At 41.1% G+C, this 21,098-nt stretch overlaps 1 protein-coding gene across 1 annotated transcript; it reads left to right on the top strand.

Annotated features, from left to right (window-relative positions):
- The first annotated feature begins 728 nt into the window (after positions 1-728).
- On the top strand, positions 729-20,200 carry add2 (adducin 2 (beta)). The gene is given in 17 exon segments (XM_038702446.1): positions 729-1,075; positions 7,128-7,322; positions 7,555-7,696; positions 9,204-9,355; positions 9,654-9,734; positions 10,601-10,735; positions 10,737-10,751; positions 11,055-11,198; positions 11,401-11,499; positions 11,991-12,069; positions 12,072-12,166; positions 13,931-14,176; positions 15,039-15,155; positions 15,262-15,348; positions 15,452-15,578; positions 16,712-16,795; positions 18,777-20,200. Coding segments are annotated over 16 exon segments (2,007 nt in total). The 5' UTR covers positions 729-1,075; positions 7,128-7,175; the 3' UTR covers positions 19,034-20,200.
- Positions 20,201-21,098: the final 898 nt, after the last annotated feature.

Here is a 21,098-nt window from a genome sequence, read left to right as displayed (position 1 = left end):
TGAGAAATGTTGTATTGAGTCATTGGTGTTTTCATTTAATCCAGTGTGTCATTTAGGACAGATGAGTAGTATTTAAATTTGCAGTGGTGGAAGAAGTAATCAGATTTTCCAGTTACATTAAAGTAGCAATACCACAGTGGAAGAAAACTCAATTTTAGGTATAAGGCCTGCTTTCAAATGTTAAGATCAAAAGCATGTTTGGTGCCAACATGTTTGGTGATGGTGCCAACTTTATCAAAATTACAAATACTTTATATGCAGAATGGCCCCTTTCAGATTGGACTGTGTTATATAATTGTAATATTATTATTGATGAGAATAATCAATAGAGTCTTAGATGATGATACTAAAACCTTTATTTGCAAAGTAATACTAAGCTTAGCTTTAGAGTAAGAAGAGTTCCTTCTGAAATGTGTATAAAGTGGCAGAAAATGGAAATACTCGTAGAAGAATGTAAGTTTCTGTTTGAGCACATATGGTGTATGATTGTGTGTGAATGGGTAAATGCCATGTAGTGTAAAAAGCGCTTTGAGTGGTGTAGAAAGGCGTTATACAAATACAAAGCTTTCAGTGAAAGTTACTAATAATTTTCTCCCACTGTTTATTTGTGAAAGTGATTCTCAATTTAGAAAACGTGCTGGCTCTCCTCCATTAGGACAGAAGGTGGCGCCTGTTTAATGTGAAACACTTTTTTTTTTTTTTTTTTTTTTTACTTGAACTAGACCTAGCCAACTAAACCTTTTAGGAGACCGCATCAGAAATCCACCGAGGCTGTAGGAAGGCTTTAACATTAACTAAGCGCATTGTTAAGAGTGATCACCACTGTAGTTGCAGTGGGAGGGAGCCCTTGGGTGTCAGACTGTGGACAGGCGTGGCAGTGGGCTGGTCCAGGCGCACTGAGCGATGAAAAACATCAGGGTCCATTGACTCGGGATCAGCTGAGGCCCTGAAGTCTGACAAAGGAAACCTGCAGCTTTGTTGTAATTAACCACATCTACCTATTCTGAGGATGGCTTAGGGCTGTGGGTGTGCCGCACCCACACAGAAGACACAGAAGACCTGAGGATGCACTAAGGTGAGTACACTACCTGCTAATGTCAGCCTGTGTTTAGTTGACTCGAACAAGGCAATCATGGTGAAATGACTGGGTGTAGTACAAAGTCATCTCTGACGCGTGCATGTGCGGTGTGTGCGAATTTCAGCATGATATCTCAGCCTTCCTGCCTGGTCTTAACCATGTTGTCGGTGATGCGGTGCACCTCGCTCCCTCTGTAAGGACAGACTGATGTTTGTGCTTGTATAAAATGATAAAAAGTGCAGTTTTTCGGCGCACAGCACCGTCACCGTATTAATACCCGTGCTTTCGGTTTGTCATTGTGTTGTTCAGATCAAGGCCTGCAGTGAGTGCACGGTCCCATATGCACAGAGTGTGTCGTGTTTTAACAGTGAGACTGCGTCTGTGGTGGCAGCGTCTAATCTCTCTCATTAGCGTGCCACTGATGGCTTTTTGTTGTTTTACAGTAGCTCCACCGACCTGTGTTCCTGACGGTCTCAGGATTAAAATGTGGGATATGGGCTGTAGCTTTCTCCGTCATTTGGTCTGCTGGTTTGAAACGAGATGGCGGCTCGGTCCTGTACATACGCAGAAGAGAGCAGTGTTTGCGGCTGCATTTTGCTGGTGCCCATTAGCTCGTCCTCTGCTCTACTGGTGCTGAGGCTGCAGCGCGTGCTAGTGTTGCTAGGCAGCCATGCAGAGCGCGGGCCGTTAGCGCGTGATGGCGCGGAGGATGCTAAAACACATACGAGCTGATCATTCAGGGTGTATTATGGCGCTATACGGTACCCCGCACTCACATGACTGATCAAGAAGCCTGTCCCCTGCATCCTCCCCCTCTGTGCCACAGGACCTTTGGGAGTGCGGTTGATTTTTATCTCCCACAACACAATGGCAGACAGTGGAGCTAGGATGGATTAATCTCTGCCACAGCAGTGCAGAGGTTGATGTTTAAGTCAGTGTTGGTGGAAATTTGTTTTTTTATCATTAACCCTCTAATGAGTAGTGTCTTGCATATCAAGCCTTTCATTATTCATACTTAAAATGATGCAGTTATAGAAACTGTATTCATTGCATTATGGCTTGTCCAAGTCTAATCAGCATTTTGCTTTTCTTTTCTTTAGTCAAACACCTTTTTAAAGTTTGAGTTTGTAGTTACTGAAAATCAAACATGACATTTTGAGGGGCAAGTAAACAAATGTTCGCAAATGGTTAGGGGATATGCAACTCAAAGACTTAGTGAGCTATATATTTGCAATTTTTTGGAGTTATTGCATTATCATTGTGCAGTTTCTGTCACATAATAATAATAATACTCCAATAAGGTTACAATGTTAATTGAAGTGTCATTTCACAACATTGTACAACAAAATGCTTGTTTCCTTTATGCTAATTACAATAAGTAAACAAACATACAAAAATATATACAGTAAATAGTGATAAGTCATAAATAAACTAATTTGCATGGTGGAGTGCTGAGGATAAATTTAAGAGTCTCTCAGCCTAAGGAAAGAAGCTACTAAAGCAGATGCTTCTGTATTTCTTGCCTGACAGCAGCAGGGTGAACAGGCTTTGGCTGGGTGGGTACTGTCTGTGTATCCTTAAGGCACCGCACCTCACCGACATCACTGATGCTCAGTAGATCAGCAACAATGATGTTCTGGGCAGTTTTAATCACCTGCTGCAGATCCCTCTGGTCCCGGGCCATAAACATCCCATGCCAGTTAGTGATGTTTCCAGTAAGGATGCTTTCTATTGCTCCTCTGTAAATAAGTTCATAGTTAATAAAAAAGGAACAGCTTCAAAACTCCCTTGACTTTAATGGACTCCATCACTTGCCTGTGCCTTCAGCTGCTTTTCCATTTGCTCCTTTCTTAAGTGTTTTGTGTATTTTGATATTGTTTATTTACATTTAGTGCCGTCTGCCAAGGTGGAAGCCAACTTTCCCATTAGAGGCTATAGAGAAAGGAAGGTCAATGTGTCCTCCTCCACATAGTCAACAAAATGTATTCTACCTCTTCATTATTCATGCGTTAATACTTTTTCATCTTGTGTATGCTGCGTTTCTGTTAAGCACTCAGTCTGCTAGATGTTTAGAGTTAATGAGTCCATTTATGTGGGGTTGAATACACCAAAGTTGTCCTTGTAAGTTATATACACATGCCATAATAGTAGTAGTGAGGACTTTCTCATTCATTCTCAAACAAGCTAATATGTTAACTTAATAAACTATATATTTCTATGGCCAGGCTGACACACAGAAACTCCCCTATTTACTGGGAGAAATGCCCAAAAATATGTCTCCTCATGCCATGAAGTGAGGACAACCAGTGGAACCTCAGACTGATAAATAACTGTACAGATTTTCAAATTATTATTATTTTGATCATTTGATATTTTAGTAATTGTTTCTTTTTTTTAATTATTTTTAATCAATTATTTAAACATTTGTTTTGACTATTAATATACACACACACACCGTTACTGTTTCATTTATATTTATTTTATTTTTTAATATTTATTTTTTAACACACACACACATACACACTTACTGTTTTATTTATTTATTTTAATTTTTAATATTTCTTTTTTTTTAACACAAACACACATACGCTTTGAATACTTTACGCTTTATTACTTGTTTAATTAAATGTATGGGGTTGATTGATCTTATGTTGTATGTATGATGCTTTGGCAATATTGTTGTTACACATTCATGCCAATAAAGCTAATTTGAAGTGAATTGAATTAATATGCTATGACGCCTAAACAAGTCTTACATTCGATTAGAAAGAGTTGTTTACCAAAAAATTAACACATAAATATGATGGGTTAAATGGTAAATGGCTACATTTACTGAGTTGCAGTGAGTTTGAACATTTCAAAGTTTGTGAAACATTTTCAAATAGGTTTAAACAAGATCACAGGTATTTAGCTTTATCTTATTTGGGAAAGCTGTTAGTAAAGGTACTGTTTTTTTCAGACACTATAGTTCATAACTGGTGTGGATTCACTGACCAGCCATTATGACACAAACCTAATGAAAGTGAAGCTAAAGAAAATCAATCCAGAGCTACTTAAGTAATTATACCCCTGTCTGCTTCTCTGCTGCTGGATGTCAGTGCTCAGACACAGACCTTCTAAAACCACTGCAGATTACAGCAGCCAATATGAGCACATGTATATGAAGATAATGTACACCAAAGAAAATCAATGGCCACAGATCTCAGAGCAGAGCAACATTAAATTTGTTGATCGGTGAGTTCTGGTGAAGGATACGACAACAAATAATCTCTGTATAGGTATAAAACTATTAAAACAATCCCCAATCAGCTCCCCAACTTCCTGAGATTTTATGGAACAAAAGTGAGGTGATGATGCATCATGGTCAGCCATAAGAGGAGGAGGCAGTGATGGTCGGCCAGCAGCTAGAGCTCTGTGTCTCCCCTTACTCATTCGGACCTGTCCCTGGAGAGAGAGGCTTTCTGTCTGCTTGTCAGCAGCTGTGCTCCGTCTACCCCCAGAGAGAGAGTCACATATACTGTGAACCATTGTGAGAGAGAGCTGCTACCTCCGATTTAGGCTTTTGTACAATGACTGCTGCTTTGCATTTAAAATAAAACCTCCAAAACCAAAAACTGACCATCACAATAAAAGGAAAACACCATCTACAGTATCTGAACAGGAGGTTCGATAGAAAGTTGAACAGAGCAGTTTTGCCTTGATTATTGTGTTGTTCTGATCTGGGAGCAGTTTGGCTGGTAAACATCATAATGCTTGTATGTCAGTGTATATCTAGGGAGTTTAGTTCATGCTTTAGTGAATGGCTGATGTATTTTGATCTCTGATGTAATGTTTCTTTTGAGTGCAGGAAGCCTGACATTGTCGGGATAAAGTGCACCGTTTTATCCAGAAACTCCATTAAAGGTTTAGTCATCTGTCAGAGTTTCACGAGTGTAATGCACAGAGATTTAGTAATGCACAAGGATCTGATGTAACTTTCTTCCATGCTATTGGAAAGAGCATCTTAAGCTTGCCCTGGATGTTAGGGACGTGAGGGATGGGATTTACAATGGATGTGATCAGGGATGAGCACACAGTTATGTAGCAGTGATGCAACTAATCAAGTAAGTAATTGAGTCAGTTAGTGAGATGTAGCACAGGAGAGAGGGTGTGGTGTGTTTAGGACCTTATCTGCTCCCTGCAGCTGTGTGTGTGTGTGTGTGTGTGTGTGTGTGTGTGTGTGTGTGTGCACGCAAGAGAGTTGAGCATGTTTTATTTGGGGAGTGGCCAGCTCTTTTCGGAAGATCCTTACAGTAACTCTTCACTCTTTCTCCAATTACCGAGCCCTATCACTAGCTAACTTCCTGTTCTGACGCTGCTGTCTGCATGTGAGCTCTTACTGCTAATGCTGCATTTTCTGTATCTCTGCACTTCCACTGGCCAGTACCCTGAGGAATACAGCATCGTTCATTTGAGGGTAGGTTTTTCATCTTAATGCTGCCATTTGGAAATGTAAAGAAATCAAGTCTTAATGTGCAGTCTAATATATAATGTTTATTTTTAGTACTTGCCAACAGGAAACACAGCTTTGATGTTAATGCAAGATACAAAATGATTTGCTCAGGGTTTAATTGTTCACAAGTGAGTGTATTGATTGAAGGTAACAATTATTGAATGTTTGATCATCTTTGTTGGATCTCATTATGGTTTTTAACTCTCTCTGGGCTGATGTGCACCACTGGATCTTAAGGCAGGGGCTTTTGTGAACTCATGAAATTATATTATACGCTCAGTAAGATTAGAAATATGCTGCTCACTGCACTTCTTCCATTTTCACATTTACTTACATTTCTTAGTTTAAGCCATTATGGCAATGACCTTTTCATCCAGGATTATGGCTGCTGCTTTAGGAGCTTATGGCTAGTATAATTACAATTGTTCATAAATTCAAACTTAATTTCACAGTCATTTTTGTATGTAAAATCTAAAAATAAATACATCTCTTTTTAGGGATATCTGCCCCATCCCCATTGTAATGTGTGTTGACCTTATTCGCCCTCCTTCGGTTCATTTCATCTTGAGCACGAACAGGAAGTAATGCCTTGAAACATATTTTCTGAATACAAACGTGTCAAAAAACAAACTGTATCACAATCCATGATGGAAGCTCAACACTTGCTGTGTTGTGGCTTGTTGTGTGCTGTGTTAGCATCATCATCAGGTTTGTTGGACATCCACAGGCCCCTTTAGACTCCTCCTGTCTGAAGCTCCTGCTATAAGGAAAGGCAGGTCCAGTTACCATGTACTCCATTAATACAATAAGTGGGCAACTTATAATGTGTTTCTGATTTCCAGTGTGTCACGATGTGCCTCCTGGCTGATCTCCAGCGTTCTCAAGCTGAATTCACTGTGTTTTCCTGTTTTGTAAATAAACGGTATATCATCTGTATGTTTGAATAGGGCAGTAAATATATTGTTTTATCAAACGTACAACAACACATTTACTGCCCTATTTAAACACCAAATTGCACTGTATATGGATGTCTTGAAAGTTTAATAATCCAAAATCTGGCTAAATGCTGGTTCAGGTCACCTGTACCTGCCATTGTTGCTCAAACAATGTCTTTAGGTAAAGTTTAGTTGATGTTTTTACTCAATGCTATAAAGTAAAGAAAAAGTCCTTGGACACTGAACCCCACTGAAGTTCCTTGCCATGGCAGCTCTGTAGCCATCGGGGGTGGGGGTGTGTGTAAATGAGAGCACTTTGTCCATAAGATTTCTCAAATTTCTGTATTAATGAGAGATGCAGATGTAGAGTAAAGTAGATGAGAATATTGGTACCACTGTCATATCTGTACTATAAATATGAAGATACAGGCAGCAGCTGATTAGCTTAGCTTAGTGCAAAGACTGGAAAATAGCTTGCTAGCTTGGCAACCAGGGTGGCTCCCGCTCCAGGAAGTTATTGGGCCTGACCAAGAGATAGCCTGGGACACCTGAACAACCACAGCTTGTCATTTTTTTCACTCATAGCCATTTCCTGTTTAATATTGACATTCTTTACTTACAGTTCTCCCCACCCACCCCTGGTTGTACACCCACTGCAAAACAGTAGAAGATGAGCAAGTCCCCCACTCCCAAAGGCACCCCGGTGCAGCGCAGCCCCAGTGATGGGGTCCCTGAGGGCCTCCAGTCTCCTCAACATTCCACACCTGGCTCTGGGGCCCAGCATAAGAAGCGGATCTCAAGCCTCCTTCAGAGTCCGGTGAGATGGCTTTTTGTCTGTGTGTCAGCTTTATTGTCTTTTTCCTTTTCCTTTGTCTTTCTGTGTCTCCGCTCCTCTAGATGTGGTTATCTCCTCACATTAGTACAAAAATAAAGAAATGTCCTATACATAGTTGCTTTAATTCTTTATGAAACTGAAAGTATTTGTAGTGAGTGGTCTGGTTATACATGTATGTGTTGATATATTAATGTCTGTGTCTGTGTGTCTGTAGTCATTCAGGGAGGAGCTAGATGTGCTGATCCAGGAACAGATGAAGAAGGGTGGCAGCTCATCCAACCTATGGGCACTGAGACAGCTGGCTGATTTTATGGCCTCACATGGCTCTCCGGCCGCCCTGCCCGTCTCCCCTTCTAGTATGTGCACAAGACATTTAAATAAACATGCTACCATATACAGTGACATTTTAGGCCTGATATTCTATTACTTGTCCCATTGTTTCATTGTTGCCATTTTTAGCAACAATTTTCTACTGTTTACGCTCTCTGTTGTTACACTGTTATATTTTATTATTATGTTTAGCCACAAGAACTGTGACTGGTCGGCTTCATAGCGTCGCATTTCCTCCTAGCCCCTAGGAAGCCCCGTGCTTTGAAGCCAATGCTCGTGTTGGGGGGGGGGGGGGGTTATGTCTTTGTGTGTGGACAGCTCAGCCTCTGACTGATCTCAGAACTTACCAGTGTATGTTGTCTCTATACATTCATTAGTTGGAGTCATTTTGATACGCACTTTAAGTTTAAACATTTTCAATATTTGTGAAGGTGTGTTGTCCTGCAAAGGCACCCAGTGCGTTGAGTTTGAACTCGCCTGTAGTATACTGCAGGTGTATCTATCTTCTTCATTGTTAGCTTGATTATTCGGCTTCCATTATAACCTTGTTAGCCTCACATACACTCACAATCACTCACAGGAAGTCACTAGTCCGTTTTAATTAAAAAATAACCAGAGCATCCAAAGATGACGATGAAGTGGGCATGTGACTTCTTTGTCCTATAATGTTTCTGGGTCTTTCATTGTTAACCGTGGGTCCACTGTTAGGCAATCAACTTAATCCAGATGTTATTTTCATTTTTACATCAGCTGTTTATCATATCCAAAAGTAAAGATGTAATCAGATTCCACCTTCCTGCCCGATGATGGGTGACGCTTGTCTTGCACATGTGACTTATGACGGTAATTAGTGGCTGCATTCCATTTACGCAGCTGTAGCTGGTGTTGTGCATAGTTGCTCACTGGCACACTAAAGGGTAGAAATGTGATCGATCCCTCACAAAGAGCATCATGGGATAGTAAGATGGGCAGGCTGTGCAAATTAAGTAAAGTTAACCAAATAATAGTGTATTTGTTGACAATATATTTCAATTGCAGGCTTTTTTATTCATCCACATAAAACCTCATTCCAAATTTGCAAATTCAGAAAAATCTACCGTACAAGTATTATAAGAGTGTGGATGACAAGCAACTAATTGGGGGCGATGTGAGGTCACCAAAGCCTGTTTGCTAATCATAATGGTAAATGTTGAAGTCGCCCTGCCTAGTCAGAGGGAGAAGTACAAGTTTTTAGAGCTTTGAGGATATAGTATAACTGAATGCTTCATCAGACTAAAATACACTTGCTTAAGCTTCATTGCAAATAAATGATCATTTTCATCAGACAACAGAACAAGGAAAAAACATGTCCATGATGTTCAGAAAACCAAAAGAAAATGGCTTAGACCAGTCATTATCCATAAATGCCATTACCCTATGCTGAAATGTGTACCTTTTTCAGCCACTCTCCTACTTACCTTTTTTTTTTTGTCTGCAGACTATCATCTTCACTGCACTCTCTCCGTCTCTGTCTGATCTGTCTTCCTCCCACAGACATGATGATGGTGACACCCATCAATGACCTGCATGGCTGGGAGCCTGGCAGCATGGTGAAGGGCGAGAGGTTGATGCGCTGCAAGCTGGCCAGCGTCCACCGCCTGTTTGACCTCTTCGGCTGGGCCCAGATCAACCGCACTCGTCTAACTGTTAGTTCCACTATCTTAAGATCAGCCTTGGTCAGCAGTTTTCTGTGGAAGTCCAGCTCAAATTTGAGTTGATCAGGCTGGTTTGATGCAGCACATACAAGTTTTTCTTTTGTTTCTTACAAAACCAGCCTAGCAGTAGAGAGAAAGAAAGTGCTGAACAGGGGCAGAAAGATATTTTCACCTGTGATCAGTAACCATCTAAGTTTCCGTTTAAGTGCAAATTTAAAAACTGCCAAGTTTAAGGGACAGGCTTTGACACAATATGTTTACATGCAGCTTTACTCTTCCTCCCTGACAGCTGCGTGTTAGTAAAGAACAGGAACACTTCTTGGTTCTTCCTGACGGCCTGGCCTACAGCGAGGTGACCGGGTCCAGTCTGGTGAGTAAGACTAGTCACAGTCAGGATATAGGTTGCACATACACTCTGGATTACTGTGTGATGTACAGTATTCTTGTATATATTATTTTAAATTTAATGATTAATCATTTAGTCTTTAATATGTCCAGAAAACAGTGAAAAATGTCTCACTATTACATCTTCAAATTGTTATTTTGTCTGACAAACAAACAAAATCTCAAAGATATCTTGCTATATACCAAAAACAAAAGCAGCAAATCCTAACTTTTAAAAAGCTTGAGCCAGGGAATAGATCAGTTTTCCTTGATAATTGACTTAAACTACTAATATTCTGCCAATTGAATGAACAGTTACTCGACTGATTGTTTCAGTTGTAATTATTAGTAAAATAATTTTCTTGGGTTTTAACGGTTTCAGTGTTTAATGGTCTACTCTTGCTCTTTGAGACAGATTTTCTCCCTAACAATAAGAGAGTAGACGGAAACGAGTGAATCCTGGTGACCGTCATTAAAAATGAAAACCTTACAAATGTTGACTGCTGGCAGTTTCATTCACAACTTAGCAAGAAACCCACATGAGGGGGGGGGGAATAACAAGGATTGGAGAAGTTGTACTGCATCATCATAATGCTTGTCAACAATACGTTTGAATTTGAAGCAAGTTGCATGAAGTCCAAGAAAAAATGCATGAGTTTAAAAACTGCTTTTTTATGACAAATGCCACTTATGTTATAATTAGTTCCAGACGAATATCACTGGTGTACACATGTTACAGACCCGATGATGACTTTGCTTCTAGAAGAACTGTGCATATCTGATTTGGAAGCAGTACTGCCAGATCTGAGTTTTCTGAGAAACACATGCAGGCGGTGCTGTGTGGTTTTCTAGGTAAAGGTGAACATCCTGGGTGAGGTGGTGGAGAAGGGCAGCACCAACCTCGGCGTGGACACAGAGATTTTCAGCCTGCACTCGGCCATCTACTCGGCCCGGCCAGATGTCCGCTGTCTGTTTCACCTCCACACACCCGGCCACTGCTGCGGTGAGTCAGCCTGGGCTTGTGCCTGCAGACACCATTACGCCTCTGCTGGTGACGTCCAGACACACATGGAAGAATGAGAGATTTAATAATAACACATTTTAGATCACTGGTGATTAACAAAGTTGGATATTATTCTATAGTTTTTTCAGCAATTTCAGCGTCGCCTTGTTCTGTGCAAGTCTGATAACATGACATCACTGTCCAGCGTGGATTTGCTTGTAGAGCACATTGTGACTTCACCTTTGTGAATATGAGTCTGTTTCATGACCTTCACTGCCTCGACTGACGGCTAACTGTCTCCAGGTTTCAGCTATGAAGTGCGGCCTCCTGCCTCTGTCCCATGAGGCTCTGCTGGTGGGTGATGTGGCTTATTACGACTACAATGGAGTCATGGAGGAGGAGGAGGACAGAGTGGAGCTGCAGAAGAGCCTGGGGCCAACCTGTAAGGTGAGACGACGTGGATATCATAACCTGTTTAATCAGTTACTGCTCCCACATGGATTGCTGCAGCTTTGGACACTGGATTAATTACTGAAGCTGGTGCACCAGCTTAAATCCATCTTATTCCACAGTGACATTTCTCAATCACCTGCAGCTGTTATAAGGTGGTTTTATTCTCCTGCATAAATGTTGATTTCTCTATGTGTAGGTTCTGGTGCTAAGGAATCATGGCATTGTGGCTCTGGGGGAGTCTGTGGAGGAGGCTTTCTACACCATCTACCACATCCAGGCTGCCTGCCAGATCCAGGTAGTACACACACAGGCACGCTGTACTGACTAACAGCTGACATACTGGAGACAAAGTGCTGCAACTGCGTGTGTGTGAGTGGGAGACTGAGCTGGCATGTGTATATAAAGTATACGCACCAGTCTTACACCTGGGCAGTTGTCCTTCTCTTGATACCCTTTCACTGTAATTCAGCCAGCAGCTCTGCACTGCAGTATAATATGCTACAGTCGTTTGCCAACGAGACACTGCAGCAATCCTACAGGACCAGCAGTGGCCTGTAAGGAAGCAGATACATGACTGTAAGGTCATTTATTCTTCAAATCTATGGAGGTTGCTGTGTTATATTTTGTCCTCTCACAGTAAATATGGCGTACATGCTGCTGAACAAGGCACTATGCTGGTTTGAATTTAAATCTGTGTATGAAGTACAGAGTTGCTGGAAGAGAAAATGAGCTCTGTAACTCATTCCTGAATTTAAAAAAAGGGGGGCCTAAATCTTTTTTTGTCAGGTGTCGGCTTTGTGCTGTGCCGGTGGTGAACAGAACCTGATTCTGCTGGACCGGACCACCCATAAACCCAACGTAGCCGGCACGTGGGCTGGGCTGGCTCCACCTTTGGGCCCCTGCACAAGAGCCGCGTCGGCGAGCATGAGTTTGAAGCCCTCATGAGAACTCTGGATAACTTGGTAGGCAACAGTTATACGAGAAACGTGTACAGTGAGGATTGACTTCCCCAGTTTTACACTTGAAGTTCACTTTACTCGTCATGAAGAGTGCTAATCAGTCTATGAACGCAGGTGTATAATATCATGAGGGAGCTTTCTAAAGTCTTTGAAAATAAACCTGATCAGGGGCGTCAAGGGCATGGAGCGTTGAGTTTGAAAGGCATTTACCAGGCAGGACAAATGAAAGATGCTAGTGAGGCGCATTATAGGTAGTGTATGATTCAGTGTTTTTGGAGCTTAACCTACAAACTGAAATAAAAGTCAAGATCTCTCACTCTCTGCTGCACTGATTTGAAACACTGTTTTGTTTTTTATTTATTTTAAATGTGTCTCCTGCAACTCTCCCATCATTGCAGTGCGATACTAATTTGCTCGATGGCCCCTTTTTTAATATTTGCTTGAATTTAGAGGGTTTCAAAGTTTGACTCCTTCATTTGTGTGGGAGGTTTGCTGATTCACAAACACTTCATCTAACCAGCTCCCTGTGGCTGCCGCTCCTTTTACCACTCCTCCCTTGCAATTTTAAAAACTGACCCCCAAACAAAAAGCACAGAAAATGTCCATACATACTGTGTAGACCAGCTTTTATAGAACATTAGTTCCATATCATATTTACTATTGTCCAAGTTGTAAATAACATTCACGTCTACATCCAACTACGACTGTGTAACTTTTCTGATACTATCCCACTAAGTGCCTGAAAAGACAAATGACTATTAATGCCTCACATCAGCTGAAGTCCTTTAAGGTACTTTAAACCCAAACGTAGCTCGATATTCTTAACCCTCCAACTTTGCAATCCTACACCAGTCTTGAGTTGTCCAATGATGTGAACGCCAGTCTTAAAACATAGGAATCTTTTCTTATCTCTACCATCTATCCTGTATCATGTGAATGCAGCATAAGCGCTTCTCCATTTCCTGTAGCTGCTTCACAATAATAGCAAGAAAGCCTTTTTGTGGTTTCTGATGGAAAGCTTTTAATGTAAAGCAGCAGCATGAAATGTTTGCATCAGCAATAATAGTTAAAATCCACAGAAAATGCATTACACAGGTTCTACTAAACATAATGAGACTTACTTTCTCTCTCATCACCTACACAATCAGACCAGTTAAAGGTTTGAGTTAAAGATAAAAGATTGATACCACTCATATCTGGCCATTAAATATATAACTACAGCCACCAAGCAGTTAGCTTAGCCTAGCATAAATACTGGAAATATGGGAAAACAGCTAGCTTCACTCTGTCTGCAGGTAACAAAACCCACCTACCCGCTCCTCTGAAACTCATTTATTATATCTTATTTGTTTAATCCGTACGAAAACAGAAAACTCCAAGTTGTGGTTTAACGGGGGTCTTTCCTTGTTGCCTTGCTACCTCACAGTGACAATAAGACTCTCCAAAAAATCACAGCCATGATATAGTCCCACAACTAGTTTTTACACTTCAGTTTTTGTACAAATGAAACAAACAAAATATAATGTGTATAAATCAGTGAGCGTAAGAGGTGCTGGTAGGCAGATTTTGTTACAGTCAAGAAATTTATACTACATATGTCCCACAAGTGACACAGCTGTTAAGAGACCATAAAGGAAATGCACATGATTACAATTTGACATGGCATGGTGCAGTAAAGGTGTGTTGTAGCACACCGCTGGAAAGTGGAGTTGATGTTGTACGCAGCATGTATACACCCTAAAGCTTCTTTCTTCTGTTGTTTTGCAGGGCTACCGCACAGGATACGCCTACCGCTTCCCTGTGCTGCTGGAGCGAACGCGGACACGGAGAGAGGTGGAAGTGCCTGCAACCGCCACAGCTTTCCACCAGTTTGATGACGACGGAGTCCACCCGGCTCTCAGGCAGCATCCTTTTGCCCAGCGCCAGCAGCAGGAGAGGACTCGATGGCTCAACACCCCCAACACCTACCAAAAAGTTAGCCAGGAGCAAGCCAGCCCGGGACATCGCAGCACTGTGAGGCTCTGGGAATCAGTACTTTTGATTTATTGAACATATCATGGTATAGAGAAGAGTTCAAGCATGGTCTAAAATAAAGTTGCAGACCAGACATTGTGATGGTTGTAACTGTAGTTCAAAAACGTTGTAGACAATGTAGCATTGTGGGCACTGTGACATAAAAGTTATATAATGTGTCCCGCTCAAAGAGAGAGGGTTAGGTAGCTGTCGGTGGTGATATGTACATATAAAAGAAATGTATAAAGAGGCTGGAGAGCAGAGAAATCAGAACTGGGGGGAGATTAAAGTGAGCTATGAGGAGGAAAGGAAGAAACGTCTTGAAGCTTGTCAATATTTGGAGCTACATTTTAAGACGATGACTATGAAACATAATAATTAACTAACCATCTGATGATTAGAAAATAAATTGGTTATATTTGATCAACCAAGAGTACTTCTGTATCCAAAATCAACGTCTTTCTCTCTGATTCATGAGGAAATTGATGTGCACTGTGGAGCGTTTGTTTTTACTTCCCTGTACCTCAGAGAAAAGATGAAGCAGAGCTGCAGTGATGAGGCCTTTACAGGCAAAAACAATATGAGACTGGGGGTCTTACATCAGTGGGAGGAGCTTGGCTCTCCCTTTCTGTTTTCTCTCCTCCTCAGTCCCTCCCACCCTCCTCTCTCTCTCTCTCTTCTCTGCATTGCAGGGGAAAGCCCACTGCTCTGTGATGACTACTGCAGTGCAGAGTGTGCCCTCTGGTGGACAAACACCCAGATTGTCAAAGCTGCTTTAAAACAAACTTTATAAGGGGGGGGAATCTAAATTTTCTTTTAAAGTGAATTATGAGATATTGTTTTGACTTTTGCTTGCCCTTAGTGGTTGAAGACAGAAGAGGTGACACAAGCCGGCAGCACATCCATCAAGATGGAGAATCCAAACCAGTTTGTGCCTCTCTTCACCAACCCTCAAGAGGTGATTGAGACACGAAACAAGGTAACTTTTTTCTCGCTTCTGGGCTTTTCGCTCACCCACAATTTTCTGCAAACTGTCACATGAATCACAAATGTTATACAAGAATTTATTTATTGTCAATCATCAGATCCGACAACAGAATCGGCAGGACATGAAGACCGCAGGACCGCAGTCTCAGGTCCTCGCCAGCGTTATAACAGTTGACAGTCCTCCGGTAAGCTGCAGTCTCACTGCTTGCCAAACATCTGTCTCTTTTCCTTTCCACGTCCTCCTCTTGAGCTGCAAAGTTAAAAGCTGTGTCTCTGCTTGTCTGTTAGTCTCCAGTCAGCCCACCTCAAGTCCCACCCGAGCCAGAACCTCCCAATCCCTTCAACCAGCTGACAGACCAGGAGCTGGAGGAGTACCGCAAGGAGGTGCAGAGGAAACAGGATGGAGGGACCGATGGTAAGATTAATTCAACTCAACTCGTCTGTGTCATTCTTAACCATACAACTGCAGTACTATTATAGTAAAAGTAGACGTTTATTCCTAAATTTACAACTACATTTAGTCCTTAAAGCAGTTTTAGAAAATAGATTACCAGTTATTTCCATGCTTTATATAAATAAGTATGTGGGGACAACATTACACCCATACGTGATAGTTGAACATGACAGTCCAAAAACCAAATGTAATAATCAGATGCAATAGCCTCCACTCTTCTGGTCTCAGATGTTTAGAGCCTTGTGTCAGGGATCTGCTCCCATTCAGCCACAAGAGCTTAGTGACGGGTGATGAGACCTGTCTCAATGAATTCTCGGCGTAGTTTCATGAGGAAAGTTGGCTTTGGCTGGGTAGCCAACTGGAAAGGCTGGTGCTCAATGTGTTCAATATAGCGTGTTAGCTAGCTGGTTATCAATGACTGTTTTGAACTAAGCTAGCTATTTAGACCACCACCATTAAGTTGTCATTTATTTTATCAAGTGATTGGAGATAAAAGAAGCTTAATATATCTATTTACCCTCCTTTTTAATTATCTAACCAACTGCATTATATTGATGTATGTTTGCTTCATCTACTAACCTTTTACTGTCTTTTACTGTGTCTGCATACTTTTGGTGGCTCTATAAAGGCAGCTTACCCCTCACTTTCACAATAAATGCATTGCACACTTCTTTCTAACTTAAAGGTGCTGTGTTTAAATACTAATATAGACTGTGAATTTCAAATTAAAAGTTCTACCAGTTTTCACGTACTCCACCATCCATCATTGTAAGAAATGTTGCTCTGTTTGTGCTGTCTTCTCCATTGTGTGTAAATCATGCAGCAGATTTCCTGCATAAGTCGTGTTGCATGTTGTAAAATGTAAAATGCGGTACAGCTGCTGATAGACTTATAATATATATACATTTTAGTCTTTCACTAAAATGTATATATATTATAAGTTAAAGTACTTTCACAGCACCATTAAGAAAACTTGATTTCACTTCTGATGCTCATGTAAACTGTGTTCGCTTTGCCTCACAAATCTAACTTCCTGCACAATTGAACCCTCACTGTCCTTCACTGTGTGTGTGTGTGTGTGTTTGTGTAAATAGAGGAGGAGGTGGCAAATGACAAGGAGTCTCCCCCAGCTACCTCTCCAACAAAGGGCCCTCCACCAAGCCACCCTCCCCTCTCAGGTGAGGCTTGGCAGAGTGCTGACTGTTTGCCCTGCTTGCCTTGCCCGCTGCCTATCTGCTCCGCAGCCTCATGGACTCATGTGCTTCTGCCCTCTCCTGCTTCAAATGCTCACTGGCAACCGTGTTACACCTCCACATGTGCAGCTGATCTCTGGTCTCTGTTTAGTTAAAACACAGAAGGCCTTGTAGTTTAGAAGTATGCTTCGTTATTATTTCTTTCATTCTGTTTAAATATAATAGTCACAATACAGAAATATATGTTTTTGCAAGTACTAACCAAAGCATTCGCAGTACAGAAATATAGACATTAGGGGGAGCAATTATTGAGATGATTATACAGTAGGTAGTACATTGAAGCGGGCTGCGGATAAAGAGGACCTCTGGGTAATCCACAGACCTCACTGCAGAGAGTTTTAATTTGAACCATTTTCTACAGAAGAAATAGTCCTTATGAAAACCATTGACAGCATGTTCTGTGGACTAGAAAGTTAACTCATTCACCTCTGGTAGTACCAGTGATCTTTACATGTTAGATACCTAAAGGTGGTAGCCTGGGAAGCAGACGTATCTGCCGAGCTCATGTTTCATTTGCTCTGGCAGATACGTCTGGTCCCCCTTCCCATTCAGACAGATCTCCACCTGTTTTGTTTTTTTTTCTTGCTTGAAAACAACCCAGCACCACCCCAACTTGCCAGCTTGCGTTTGCTACGTCACACGTTTCATTGCTCTGATTGGTTGTAGGTCTTCCAGTTGTGTCTGTTTTGGTCTTCTCCTGTTGATAAAGCCCCATGGAAAAAGGAAAATGAACGGAGTTTCCACACTTTTGGGAATTTAGGCCCCATCCACACTACGTTTAAAAACGGAGATTCAAAACAAATATGATCCCCGTCCACACCAGCGTTTTAGCTGCGTATCAGAGTAACTACAGACAAAGAATCCGACAAGATTTTTTTTGCATGGACTGATAACGAGCTGGGACTGTTACTGTCTGTAACGCGGGAGTTAAAAGCGACTGTGGGGTGGGAAACAGACTGGGAGTTGTCGCAAAGTAAATGGTGACATGCACAGTACAAGCGTAGCTTAAGTGTTATTTGCAGGTACAAATATTTTAATAAAAATACTAAATCAAAAACTCTGTCAGTAGCATTGTGTTTCTGCTTTGCATAACTTATAAAACTCAATCAGAGCACCAAACGTGAGTGTCTGCGTAATCGTTTCTAAAGTCCTCCTTTTTTGCCCGTCTGCACTAAAACGCTCTTCGGAGTTTTAAAACGGGAAATGGGGTCACAGCGTTTTCAAACTTCTCTGTTTTAGGTCTTCATTTTCACTGTTTAGTCTGGACAAAAGGTGCAAACGTAGCAAAAGGTCTCAGTTTTAAAACAAAAAGGTAGTAGTGTGGATGGGGCCTTAGTCTGGCGATGCCAGGCTATAAAGGCGCAACATGGGGTGTCAGGTTTTTTAGGCAAATGTAATTGATCTTTCTCATGAAGGACATTTTGACTTCACGTAGCAGGAAATACAGGTTCAACTCATAGCATAAATAATGGCTCTGGTACAGCTCTGCCAGCCAGCTCTGGAAGTGGCTAAATGTAATGCAGACATTATATTATTGGTTATACTTGTGTAAGTCAAAATGTCTGGTACACGTCTGTTGCCAAATTTCAGCTCATTGTAGGGAAATCAATTTGTCTCTGTACCTACTGTATCTGTTGTACTCTCTCCCTCTGTATCTGTCTGTCCTTTTCTGTGTTACTTCTCACTGATTCATAGGGCACACTTCTGGTGCTTTGGTCTTGACTCACTAGTAAGTACAGAGAAACAGTATGACAGTCCATTTCCCATTTCACACTAAGCAAGCATGTCCATCTGCAGTGACACGCCTAGCATGTGGCTTTGCGGCTCCACCCCACACAAGATTCTCTGTCTTGTTGCTGAACTTTCTTTGTACCTTTTCTTTTCTTTTTTTTAAATCATGGAGCAGAAGAGGCAAAGACCGAGTCTCCAGCCATACAGAACGGAGGTGAGGAGGAGAAGCAGACGACGGAGGAACTGGAGAAGGGGATGAAGGCTCTCACAACCAACGACACCTCCTCCACACCTGCTGCTCCGCCCGCCAAACCACAAGGTGGCACCCCAGAGGGCTCGCCCTCCAAGTCCCCATCCAAGAAGAAGAAGAAGTTCAAACCGCCGTCGTTCCTGAAAAAGAGCAAGAAGCAGAAGGAGAAAGCAGAAACCTGAGGCGCTCAGACACACCAGACCTCGGTGAAATACTACTGTGAAACATTTCTTAGTGTATGACGGAGTAGCAGATGAGTTCACCACATCAGATGTATTGAAACGCAGTCTGTTAAGATGTCAGTCACAGACATGGTGTACTAAATTGCCTCTCAAATACTTTACTCACTAACGCCGGTACTCACTGATTTGATCTATGTGGTGATTCATCTTAAGCAGGTTAAAACACACTGATAATTATTTTCACATACTATTTGACCCTGGTCGGACACAACATTTTGACGCACTACTTTATGTCTCCCACACGCACACACACACACACACGCACGCACACACACAGTCCCTGTATTACTTGTGTCTTATTTTCACCTGCTGTGCTATCAAACCATTACTTAACTTTACTGTATAGGCAGTCAAACATGTTCCTTTACAAACCTGGGATTACTAGCGTGGTCCTGCCCACTTGCCACTCAGAATTTGTTTCATACCATTTTTTAAAAAATCCACTATTTGCCAGACGCGTTGGAAATTTAAGTTTCCTTAAATTATGCACCCCTTATACATGTATAGGCACTTGACATATGTATATTGGCATTCTAGTATTTGTTCATCATCATAGGCATCTTCTCATCATGATTTGGTTCTAATTATATCAAGATAGATGTTGCAGGTAAACTATGTGAGCACAGGTGTGCAGTACATGTAGAAATATACTGATAGCTACTGATTGTGCTCTTCTGATCGCTGGTGTTTGTGTAAAACTATCAGCCTAACGACATAAATACAGCAGGGACGAGAAAGGGAAAAGAAAGCGGGGAAAATATACCGGCTCGCAACAAAACACAAGCCGCTATAAATGCCACTATAACCCCAAAAAAGGAAAAGAAAGAAGCAAAGTATTTGTTGCTTGCCAGTGCAGTTTGAAACCCAGTAATAGCAGATACTGAAGGTACTAAACATTCCACTTTTCTCATTTTCTTTCAAATGTATGTGTGCAAAATGCCTCTAAACAGTTGTGATTGTTTTCCGTTTTAACCAGTAGCTGTTATCAAAATGCTGACGTGTGATGTTTGCTCATTGTTATAATTTATTTTATATTAGAATGTGTAAGTGAGTGTTGCAAGGTTCCCATGTATCCGTCATTAAAGATCAAGTTTGATTTAAACCAACTGGACGTCTAGTTTGTCTGTCTTTCTCTGATGATTAGCTTGCACTTCTTTTGCTTTTGCTGCTACAAATGTAAAAGTAGCCTTGCTGAGTGAAAAGACTTGCCACAAAATTGCAAAAGGCAAATTTATACTCTGGAAGATGGACAGTATAATCAATTTTGTTTTCGCTGACCAGGTAGCATACGGTTGCTTACACATACATACGCTTTAATCTCCTATCCACAGACATTATTATTGCAATTATCAACTAATACATAGTATTATGTAATATTAGTTTCTGTATTTACAAATAGTTGTTTTTATATTTTATTTCTATCAATAGTTTGAGTACTATCCATTATTAGCTGATGCTGGAGTTTGGACCCAACAGGGGCTTTCTTTTCTTCTCCCTGAGTTTTATCTGTCAACTCTGTGTGCCATATGAGGCTGGGGGCCCAAATCAGTTCTTTTCTGTTCAGGAAATATTACACAGAAAATAACAGTACCATTTCAAACTTCTGATTGGGTTGGCAGCTGACAAAGCTGCCCGCCATGAATGTGAACAACAATATTCGCTAATAGAATAAAAGTGATAATGAAATAAAGAAATAATATATACTGTAGGCTAAATATAAATAATATGTTGAGAAAAGTGAAACTTTATCCACCTTCACACATATACACACACACACACACACACACATATACACAGTGGGGAGAACAAGTATTTGATACGCTGCTGATTTTGCAGGTTTTCCTACTTACAAAGCATGTAGAGGTTTTATCATAGGTACATTTCAACTGTGAAAGACGGAATCTAAAAATGCAGAAAATCACATTGTATGATTTTTAAATAATTAATTTGCATTTTATTGCATGACATAAGTATTTGATACATCAGAAAAGCAGAACTTAATATT

Source organism: Micropterus salmoides, unplaced genomic scaffold (assembly GCF_014851395.1).
Source record: "Micropterus salmoides isolate LMB-PRFRI ecotype aquatic unplaced genomic scaffold, ASM1485139v1 Ms_hic_scaffold_7, whole genome shotgun sequence".
NCBI lineage: Eukaryota > Metazoa > Chordata > Actinopteri > Centrarchiformes > Centrarchidae > Micropterus > Micropterus salmoides.
Note: the sequence above shows the minus strand (reverse complement) of the source record. Positions and strands in the feature narration are given on the sequence as shown.